Source organism: Trachymyrmex cornetzi, unplaced genomic scaffold (genome assembly GCF_001594075.2).
Source record: "Trachymyrmex cornetzi isolate Tcor2-1 unplaced genomic scaffold, Tcor1.1 scaffold229, whole genome shotgun sequence".
NCBI classification, from domain to species: Eukaryota; Metazoa; Arthropoda; class Insecta; order Hymenoptera; family Formicidae; genus Trachymyrmex; species Trachymyrmex cornetzi.
Genome location: NW_017296945.1, coordinates 42,635 through 53,867, shown reverse-complemented (window position 1 = coordinate 53,867; position 11,233 = coordinate 42,635). Strand labels below are relative to the sequence as shown.

Here is an 11,233-nt window from a genome sequence, read left to right as displayed (position 1 = left end):
AGACGTTAAACTTAAGCTTTAAGCCTTAAGTCTTAAGAAATTGACCAATCACAGTCAAATGTGAGGAGAATAATCGACTATGATTGGACATTTTTTTACAGCTTAAGGTTAAAACTTAAGTTTTACGCCTTAAAGTTTTATTGTAGACGCCGTTTAAGATCGAACTTAAGGCGATCTTAAATATAAGAAACGACTATGAATACCGCCCTATGTCTTTGGAGAAAACCAACTTCAAGAGAGAAGGCAATCGATACCTTTCATGGGATCGATTCTGCATCTTGAAATGAGGTGAAAATTACAAAAGTGAGCGAATTTACTAGACTACTGATAATTTCATTGGTCAACGCCTAGTAAATTTGCTCACTTTTGTAATTTTCATCTTGTTTGAAGAACAGAATCGACCCCCATATGTCACTCTTTCTAAATATGGCGGCTTTATATTTCAAATAGCTATATAGAGATTGATAGAGATTTGGAGCATATCAGAACATTCAGAACTATCGGAAGTCTGTTCTCACGTGTTTGTCTTGTGTTGGCAAAGATGATAGCGCTTACGAATTTTAGGTTATTGAAATATTATAGATCAGTATGTGTGACGTGTAAATATTTATATAATAAAAGAAATGTGTATTATGTTAAGTTTAGTACCGAAAGTGGCAAGAAAGCCGGCTCCGAAGCTGTCACGTTTTCTGATGGGTGAGGTTAGGTTGTTATGTCCATGCACTTTAACCTGTATGTTAAATCAGATGTGAGATATTAGATGTTTATATCAGATATTTTATGAATTCAAAACGAAATATTTGTATTCTGTTATAAAACATCTACATATTTAAAATCAATTGTTATATATAATTTACATTAAAATAGTTACAAAAAAATAATGCAGACCGTCATATAAATATTTTTATCTTTATTTGTATATTTTAGGTGTTTTATAATGAGTTTTCTTTTATCTCTGTATTACTTTTTGATAGAAGAATTTTTTATTATTTTTATACCGATTTTTTTCTGCATTTTTGTAAATTTAAATTTAACACTGAAAAATTTATCTGAAATTGACTGAGAAATATGATTTTTTTATTTATAATTTTTAAAGATTATTAAGAGAAACATCTTGTTTTCAGTTTGTTATTTGAAGTACTTAAAAATTATGAGGAAGAATAAACTATTTGATTAATTTATGTATATTGCCGATTGATTTATATATTTTTATATATCTAGCAAGCAACTCCAGTTTTCTACGGGCAAATATGCACGTTTCGCTGATGGTTGTGCGGTTGCAACTCTGGGAGACACTTCTGTCATGGTTACGACAGTTTGTCAGCATCAATCAACTACCTCTTCGTTCCTTCCACTCGTCGTGGACTACAGACAGAAGGCAGCAGCAGCTGGTCGCATACCAACCAACTTCCTACGAAGAGAACTTGGACCAAGTGAGCATGAAATTCTTACGAGCAGAGTCATTGATCGATCCATAAGGCCATTGTTTCCAGAAGGATTCTACTTTAATACCCAGATAATTTGCAACATGTTAGCTGTTGATGGCATGAATGATCCTGATGTTATCGCCATTAATGGTGCTTCCGCAGCTCTTAGCGTTTCTGATATTCCTTGGAATGGTCCTGTGGGTGCCGTTAGACTCGGAATGATTGATAATGAAGTAATAGTCAATCCTACCAGACGTCAAATTCAAGACAGTACGTTAAACCTTATTGTTACTGCGGCCAAACAAAATTTAATAATCATGTTAGAAGGTTCGGCCAATGAGATATTGGAGCCATATTTAAGGAAGGCAATAAAACAGGGGGTCAAAGAATGTCAGAATATTGTAGCAGCGATAACAAAATTGCAAAAGACGTGTGGTAAATTAAAAAGGGAAATTGAAACTATTGAACAGAAAGACGATAATTTGAAGAGTTCTGTGAAAGAACTCTCGGAGGGAAAATTACAAGACATATTTTCAAATCATACTCACGATAAGATATCAAGAGATATCGCAGTAAACGATCTTAAAAATAGTGTTATTGAAACATTGCGAAATGATAATACGGATTTGGATGTTAAATTAGCAGAAAAAATCTTTGGAAAAATTCTTAAAGGTGTATTCAGGACCTTAATTTTAGAGAAGGATGTCAGGTAGTTTTTCTTGTACTCCTAAATATAAGATATTTATTGTTGATCTACAAATGATTGAATTAAGATTTTGACGATTTGCAGGTGTGATGGACGTTCACCAAGTGGTCTACGCGATATATCGTGTCAAGTAGATCTCTTTAATCCTCTTCATGGTTCGGCTGTATTTCAAAGGGGTCAAACTCAAGTCATGTGCACTGTGACTTTAGATTCTCTAGAAAGTGCACTTAAAATGGACGCTGCTTCAATGTTAATTAGGTACATTAATAAAAAAAAATTAAATTTCAATATAATTTTTCCTTTTATGGTTTATTTCGTTTTATGGCATTGCAATTATATCACGATAAGTCCAAGTTCTGAATGTTGTTATTCTAGGAAGATTAAAAAATATAACATAAAAACAATATTACAAAGAGCATACACCACTACGCAAGGTCTTATGAGCGAAACAATATATATAGATTTATTAAAGAACAATAATATATAATATATAAAGAATAATATATAAAGAACAATTTCAAAATATATATTATAAACGCTTCGATCTTAATTAGACCATCTTCACATATAATACACATATAATAAATAAATATGATTCAAGCAAAGATATAGACAGTCTGCAGATCTGCAGTAAAATATTCGCTATATGCAGTTGTGTTTATAGATATACACAATCTACTATTTTGTACCTATTTGGATTTCTTTCTGCTAAATGTTGATTATCCATTGAACTTGTCTTATTTAATCTTATTGGCATTTAATAAATATTTGCAATTTAATATTTTGTAGCAGTGGCGTTAAGGAAAAGAACTTCTTTCTTCATTACGAATTTCCACCTTACGCGACTAATGAAACGGGACATTCGACTCGAGTTGGTCGCCGAGAACTGGGACATGGCGCTTTGGCAGAGAAAGCCTTGCGACCGGTTCTTCCAAAGGATTATCCCTTCACTATAAGACTGACTAGTGAAGTCCTAGAATCTAATGGTGAGACGATTGTACAGTGCCCCTGGCAATAAACCTGGTTTAATAAATGGTCTTGTAAAGCTACGATAATGTACCAAAAACTTTATACTAAAAAGTTAAAGTTATGTCTTGCTCTACAAAAAGGTTCCTCTTCAATGGCTACCGTTTGCGGCGGAAGTTTGGCACTGCTCGATGCAGGTATACCAATATCTTCGGCAGCAGCTGGCGTGGCTTTTGGTCTTGTGACTAAATATAATGAAACCAATACACATATTGAGGACTACAAAATATTGACTGATATATTGGTACATATTTACACAGCTATTACACAGTTTAACTAATTAAATTATTTTGGTTACAGAATACTTGTTGTAGCAAATATTCTGTAACAACGTTTAAAAATTGTCATTTTGAAATTTATTATAAAAAAAAAACAGAAACAGAAGAAAAGAAGCAAGATTATTACATATTTTAAAAGAACATACTTTTATTCCTACAATCAGTTATTACACCAAAATTGCAATTTAAAATTAATACTGTAGAATTTTAATGATTCAAAATATTCAAACTCATTTTCTGAAAAATGTTTTTTTGGAGTAGCAAATGAGTGATGTATACATGGCATCATCAAGATCGTATAAAAATTACTTTAATTTTTCAAATTAGAATCTATTTTTCGTTGCATATTTGGATAGTTGAGATCAAGAAACGTTTAGAACGTAAATTGTTGATTCCTTCAAATTTATCCCAAGTTATATCTGGATTAGTATTTAAATCAACAATTTTTATGATTAACAAAAACGTTTGACTGCAGGGAATCGAGGATTACCTTGGAGATATGGATTTCAAAATAGCAGGCACCAAGGGAGGATTTACTGCATTCCAAGCTGATATAAAGATACCAGGAGTTCCATTGAAAATCATAATGGAGTGTATAGATAAAACAACGAATGCTAAATCGGAAATAATTAAAATCATGAATAAAGTAATACGAGCACCGCGACAAACTAAGAAGGACAAGATGCCAGTGGTCGATAATTTAGAAGTTCCTGTTCATCAAAGAGGAAAGTTCCTTGGAGTCGGCGGGATGAACCTTAAGAAAATATTCTTGGAAACCGGAGTACATGTAAGATTTTTATGATCTAAAAAGTTTTCGTACGGCAATGGCCTAAATATTATTAAATTCATAATAAAGTTATTCACTATAATTTTATTATAATTTGAGATTTATCTTAAGTTCCTTATTTTAATTTCGTTCAGATATATCCATATGACGAAAACACCTACTCAATATTTGCGCCGAACGAAGATGCTATGACAGAGGCAAAGGAAATGATAGAAGGCATTTTACAAAAAGATCGTGAGCCGATTTTGGAGTTTGGCGCTATTTATACTGCAAGAATAGTAGAAATCCGGGAAGCTGGGGTCATGGTGACGTTATACTCCAATATGATACCGGCATTATTACCTAACTCCCAGTTAGACCAACGTAAGATTCATCATCCTAGTGCTCTAGGACTTGAAGTTGGTCAAGAGATACAAGTTAAATATTTCGGACGAGATCCAGTATCTGGACAGATAAGGATATCGCGGAAAATACTGCAAGCACCAACTTCAGTTACGAAAACTTTACATCATGATGATGCGGAAAAAACATGAACTCTATGGTATATATTGTAGAATTAAAATCAATGTATTTGCAATACATACATTAGCTATACATGTGTAAAAAAAAACACGCTCTGTATATTTTCCATTATCCTGTCAAAAAGTGATCATTTTTATATACAGTAAGTTCTTCCTTGTATCTATTTATCTTGTATTTTTGTACGGTACCGTTATTAAGAATAGAAATATAAAAAGATTGCAGTTAAAACATATTCAACAATGTGTTCTATCTATCCTGCTTTCATATATGTATATTGTCGTCGATATGAATTACTCAAAGATTTAATGGAGTTTACAAATGTAGTAGAATACCTAATACGATTCTTAAATTTCTTCGTCAACAGTTCATAGAAAGTATAATTGACGAAGGACAAAAATACATGGTTGATTTCTTATTTTTCATAGATAATTTTCTCTAAAATCTTAAATGGAAAAGATTCTATTCTACATTACTTAATATTATCTTTTCATTTACAATCATAATTGTTTAATATTATGGGTAAAAACATATTAAGTATAAAAATCGTGCAATAAGTTAAAAATAAACAGATTCTTCCTTTGCTTGCATTATCTTTTCCTAGAAATAAAGGAAATAGATAAACTGAAATAACAGGATGTTAGGATAAGTTAAATTTTCACGTACAGTCAGTAACATAATTCGTTTCTTATAATTTCTTTAATTCTAAATCATATTTTTTGTAAAAACAGAACGCATTTAACAATTTTACATTAAATACTTACATTATTTTTACATTAAATGTTGAACAATAAAGTCAATAATTAATAACATAACAAGAGAGTTCACTTTTTAAAAGATACTTTTTTTTCTATTTATTTAATACTAATCAAAAATATTATGATTTTGCCCAATTACGTGAATATGTTTCTTTTTTGTAAACGTAATAAAGGAATAATTTGACAATCTATATTTAAATCTACATTGTACTTCACGTAATATCTCTCATTCATGTAACATTTTTACAATTTCTGATCATGTTGAACACGATTGCACGTTTTTTTTATCACTACGTATTTAAGCGGAGTTCTACGTTCACGCTTGGTGCCGTGATTAGCGCGATGTACTTTGAGAGAGCATATGATGACGCTTGCGAGTACATATTTGAAACTGTGAATAAAGGGGTATTTCATTATAACAGTATATATTCATATACTGTTTATATAATATTTATATAATGTTTATCTGAAATACTAAAGATATAAATAAATACTATTCCATGACTTTTTGAGTTATACATATATGTGACGATTTTTGTCATGAAATGATCAAAATCATCAAAATTAATGAAATTGATTTACTTAATGTTTATTACAGAGGCTTTGGAAAGATATAAAACATCGATATGAAAAGTAAATTATGGAAACTCGGTATGCATACAACGATCAATCCAAGCCTTTCATCGATAATAAAGAAACTCATTATGGATTAATGTGTACGCAGGTATAATTTAATATATTTTATATTATTAAATTTTAAAATTTGTCAAATATTGCTTATTAATATTACTATTAATTGTACACTGTATTTTATAACAGAACCAGATAATTTTAATAACAATAATTACGAAAACTGAAATGGTATACAAATGATGCATATTAAACTAGAGACAAAGGCATTAAACTATTGTAATATTTTTCTTTTAATTTTAACAAATGCATATCCTTAATCGCACACGCATGATTTTATTTTACAAATAATGATGTAATTAACTACGGAAAAAATCAAATAAAAGTTAATTAAAAGTATCTTAAAGTAAGGAATTTTTCAATTAAATACGTATTAATAACACTGCCCGACGTTTTAAGACTTTTTCTGCTGTTTGAATAAAAGATACCATTTCGGATGTATTTTCGCGCGCTGAACACGAATCCGGCAATGAAATTGCTCTATCGCGTCACGTTTTTGAGAAAAGTGAAGTTAAAAGTGTCAAAATTGACGTTTTTTGACATATTTCTGATTTTTTTCCTAGCGAAGTAAATTTTTTTTTCTACTTTCGTTTACGGGATCTTAAAGAGGCAACTTTTGTCTTTAAAATATATTTTTTTAACGCCGTACGTTTTTTTTTTTCACCGAGATAATCTCTGCGTAGTCACAAAGAAAAACGTTCTGTGCCAAAAATGTTTTTGAAGAAAAAGAAGTTAAATAAATATTTGTTTACTTAATTTAAATTTGAAATTCTTTTACAAATGTTTAAAATTCCAAAATTAATATTATAAACAATATTTTTTAAATTAAATTAAAGCGCAAATTTTAGTGATAAACATTTTTTTGCGATGACAAATTTTTCCATGTTGGATCCTCCATTTTGAATTTCGAAAATTTGATTTCAGATTCGGATTTAGTTGACCTTAAAAACTTTGCTACTAAAATCATCACACAGTTCTTAAAACTTTTTCTTCAAAAACATTTTTGGCACAGAACGTTTTTCTTTGCGTGACTATATGTAGAAATTATCTCGGTGAAAAAAAACGTACGGTGTTAAAAAAAATATATTTTAAAGATAAAAGTTGGCACTTTAAGATGGCGTAAATGAAAGTAGAAAAAAAAATTTACTTCGCTAGCAAAAAATCACGAATATGTCAAAAAACGTTAATTTTGACACCTTTAACTTCACTTTTCCCACAAACCTGACGTGATAGAGCAATTTCATTACCGGATTCGTGTTCAGCGTGCGAAAATGGTATCTTTTATTCAAACAGCAAAAATTACGTCGAGCAGTGTAATTATAAATTGTTCAATTATTTTAACATGTATTAAAATATAATGCAATTAAATATAGTATTGTAATAATTATGTTTAATTATAACAATTATAATAATAAATCATTAATAAAAAGTACAATTTGTCTTGTTTATTTTATGGTCGAATAGGCATTTTCTATATTTCCCCTTATTTTTAACTTTTATTTTAAAGACACGCATGGAAGAAAAATGTATTACCTATATGATTTCAGTCTTTCTTTCACTCTCTCATCTTATATGCGTTCATGTGATATGATAACGGGAGAATGGCATAAGAAGAGATCTTTGTTTGCAGAAAAATAAATATAGGGTAGAAGAAAATGTATAATAGAGAATATTTTAATTTTAAAAGAAATACTGATTATATTCACAACTTCATTTGAGAAACTAATTAATTTTGTAGATTTTGAAGATCATAAAATATTTAAACCATATTTGTTGCACTATAGTTGCAATATTTTTGTGAACATTTGTAACATGTAATTTTTCCAATTTTATTAAATAGAAATTTTTTACAGTTTTTGTATATTATAAATATTACATGCTTATTCACACATACAGAAAAAAGATTTCTACTTATTTGATAAATCAAATGCGTTTGTTAGATATCTAAATATATATTGATTTTGATAAACTTTATGTTGTTCGGAACTTCCGATGATAAAACATGAGTAAATGCTGGTTTTTAAGAATGACGTAATGATATAAATACGAGCTACAGATTTGAAAGCGCAATATTTGCAAAGAACGTTCAGTGAGAAGCTAATAGCCAAAATAATTAGACAAGTATTTAGAGTTATTCTTGGTCAGAATCAACATTGAAGGTATGCTACATTTCTACTATTAATTTTTAAAAGTTTATGCGCAAATTTTGTTTATTTGTGGAGAAATTATTAAAAAATATAATATTCTTTCATACATTTTATATATATATATACTATTATATTATTTATAATATATTAAAGGTATAATTTTTATTATATTTAAAATTCAATAATAAAATTTGATAATTGAATATAAAATCAATAAAACAAACGAAACTATTTTACCAACTTCTTGTTTAGGAAATACGCGCGTGTATATTAGAAAATTTTTAATTTATTTTTACTTAATTGTTATTTTATGTAATATGATATTTTTTAATTTTTTATTTCCTTTTTTTTGACAAACTGAAAAATGTAACAATTAACTGTCTGTGTTTGTATTATTATAATGTAAGATAATTTTTTCTATTAGTTTATTTATGTTTTTATATGTTATTATCAGACAATTACGTTTCAATTGTCGTTGTGTTGTTTGATATAAAGGATATTTTTGTTAATTTAAGCATTTAAATATTTAAAATATTTGTACTGTTTTTAGTGGTATGATAAAATATCAAAGGCAAAAATTATTTGTTTCGAGAGAGTAAATATTATATAAGCAAAAATAAATAAAAAATTATTATTCTTTAATGTCCAATTTTTAATAATTTTGATATAAATCATAATCTTCAAGCTAACTAAAATTAGAAATGGTGCTATAATGTATAAAAAACGTCGGATAGTATTTTTTTTGCTGAAGAAAAAATTAATTCATAAATGTTTCTAATTACTAAATAAGTTTTCCGTAGTTCTTATAAACTATACAGGTATTTGATAAATCTTTCGCACAGGAGCAGATTGAACTAAACTGAAAAGAAATTAAAGTCCTTTACCATTTTACAATTTTCGCAAACAAGGTATTAATTACTAAAAATTGTCGAAAATTAGTCTTCAATAATTTTTTACTCAAATACTATCAACTTTACAGAAAAACTGCAAGAGACAAAAATTATTTATTTTCTTTTCATAGAGCTCTAAGAATTTTTTTAGAATTTTTTATCAACTTTTTAGTTCTGCATTTTCTTATTTTTATCAACATGAAGAAATATGGTATTAAAAAATTCTGAAAGAATTTTCAGAACTTTATGAGACGAAAATAAACAATGTTTGCTTCTTACAGTTTTTCTGTAAAGTTGATAGTATTTGAGTAAAAAATTATTGAAGATCAATTTTCGGTAATTTTTAACAATTAATATCTTATTAACTATTGCAAAAATTGTAAAATGGTAAAGGAATTTTCTTCTCAGTTTAGTCCATTCTGCCCCCATGCAAAAAATTTATCGTGACTTATCAAACATCCTATATAATGTTATGTATATAATTTTCAAACCATACCATTACAATTTTGCACAATATCAAGTTATTTTTTATTATTTTACAGATGAAATCGATATTATATGTATTAACGGTTTTGTTGGCTGGTACGCCAACTTTATTACAACAAATAAATACAAAGACAATATCGGTATCGAAAGAACATGAAAAAAGGTTTAATATAAAGATCATCAGTAGAGAAGAAAAAAATTATAAAAATGCAGTTAATGAAGTTCTTAATTTGGACGCAATGAATTTAAAAATAATTAGAAATGATATTATTAAGAGCGATGCAATTCGTGACATCTTCCTTTCACACAATTCGTTAAAAAAGATTCCACATATCTTGGATCACGTGACATATCTATCGTATTTAAATTTGTCACACAACAACATCAACTTGTACGAGGCTAATGAAATTGTACATCCTAATCTTCAAATATTAGATTTAAGCAATCAGAGAATGTCAAATGTCATTAATGTCATACCGGAAACAGAAGTGGAGACGTTTGAAGAAATAGAAGATATTTATAAACGTTTGATTTTTAATACCACCAAGATAAGATTACCGAATTTAGAATATCTCAATTTATGTGAAAATGATATATCAGCCTTTTTATGGGATTTCAATTTGTCATTTCCAAAATTAATACGTTTAGATTTATGTAAAATTAACGCGATAGAATTGGAATCTAATTTTTTCTATAAAATCTCTACATCGTTACGCGTTCTTCATTTGGAGAACAATTATTTTCGTAATTTCACCCTACAAAACGTAGGAGAAATTACCTCTTTATATTTGGACGGAAATATTGTTGAAAGTCTCTTTATAAATTCTACGAAATTGCGAATGTTGTCATTATGTAATTGCACGAAACATCTACGTAATGGATTTTTCGAAACACCTTATTTAGAACAACTTGATTTATCCAGGAATGATTTTGATAACCTGTTCGACGTTACCATTCATTTTGAAAAGTTTCCATCATTAAAAGTGCTTTCTTTAGATTATAATAAATTGTCATATGTTCCTATTTTATCTAACTTGCAATGGCTTAACGAATTATCGTTGTGCTACAATATGATTAAATTTATTAAACCAAACACTTTTAGGTATTTAACGTCTTTGACAAAATTATCATTAAAAGGAAACAAGATAGAGCGTCTTGAAAAGGAAAACTTTTCAGGTTTAGAGAAATTAGAATACCTGGATCTGTCAAAAAATCACTTGAGTTATTTACCAATTGATTGGGCATCGTCATTATTAAACCTTCAACATTTAAATGTAAATTCGAATCAGTTTGCAAGTATTTCAGAAATAGGTATATACTCGATAAGTTCATTGCAATATTTATTTGTACGAAATAATACATTTAATAAAATAACAATATTCGAAATTGAACCATTACCGGATTTCATTACAATATACTTAGCTTAAGATGATTTATAACTTTCAACGCTATGACTATAACTGATTATTATTTTGTACGTTTAGCATGCGTTTATTATTCTACATGTATAAGTTTTTCT

General features: G+C 28.4%; 2 protein-coding genes across 4 annotated transcripts; both read left to right on the top strand.

The window, feature by feature from the left end:
* The first annotated feature begins 498 nt into the window (after positions 1-498).
* PNPase (polyribonucleotide nucleotidyltransferase 1) lies at positions 499-4,847 on the top strand. Of its 2 annotated transcripts, none has more exons than XM_018506640.1 (7): positions 499-696; positions 1,222-2,136; positions 2,218-2,391; positions 2,926-3,119; positions 3,243-3,403; positions 3,913-4,224; positions 4,359-4,847. In XM_018506640.1, the coding sequence occupies exons 1-7, from the start codon at positions 542-544 to the stop codon at positions 4,755-4,757; spliced, it is 2,310 nt and encodes a 769-aa protein (XP_018362142.1). In that variant the 5' UTR covers positions 499-541; the 3' UTR covers positions 4,758-4,847. The 2 variants fall into 2 exon arrangements, with proteins under 2 accessions (XP_018362142.1, XP_018362141.1); XM_018506639.1 differs by having other exon boundaries at positions 2,923-3,119.
* An 833-nt stretch (positions 4,848-5,680) lies between these two features.
* Positions 5,681-9,840, top strand: LOC108760609 (cytochrome b-c1 complex subunit 9). Of its 2 annotated transcripts, XM_018506651.1 has the most exons (4): positions 5,681-5,906; positions 6,100-6,225; positions 8,248-8,350; positions 9,771-9,840. In XM_018506651.1, exons 1-2 carry the CDS (start codon positions 5,760-5,762, stop codon positions 6,136-6,138), a joined length of 186 nt encoding a protein of 61 aa, XP_018362153.1. In that variant the 5' UTR covers positions 5,681-5,759; the 3' UTR covers positions 6,139-6,225; positions 8,248-8,350; positions 9,771-9,840. The 2 variants fall into 2 exon arrangements, with proteins under 2 accessions (XP_018362153.1, XP_018362155.1); XM_018506653.1 differs by lacking the exons at positions 8,248-8,350; positions 9,771-9,840 and adding an exon at positions 6,321-6,455.
* Positions 9,841-11,233: the final 1,393 nt, after the last annotated feature.

What these genes read in the sequence shown, in the direction of transcription:
- PNPase (XM_018506639.1), top strand. Translation starts at nt 542, where the DNA reads ATGATAGCGCTTACGAATTTTAGGTTATTGAAATATTATAGATCAGTA. An exon ending in TGAAGTCCTAGAATCTAATG is followed by an intron (nt 3,120 to 3,242) that starts GTGAGACGATTG and finishes CTCTACAAAAAG; the next exon opens with GTTCCTCTTCAATGGCTACC. An exon ending in AAATATTGACTGATATATTG is followed by an intron (nt 3,404 to 3,912) that starts GTACATATTTAC and finishes GTTTGACTGCAG; the next exon opens with GGAATCGAGGATTACCTTGG.
- LOC108760609 (XM_018506651.1), top strand. Translation starts at nt 5,760, where the DNA reads ATGTTGAACACGATTGCACGTTTTTTTTATCACTACGTATTTAAGCGG. An exon ending in TTGAAACTGTGAATAAAGGG is followed by an intron (nt 5,907 to 6,099) that starts GTATTTCATTAT and finishes TGTTTATTACAG; the next exon opens with AGGCTTTGGAAAGATATAAA.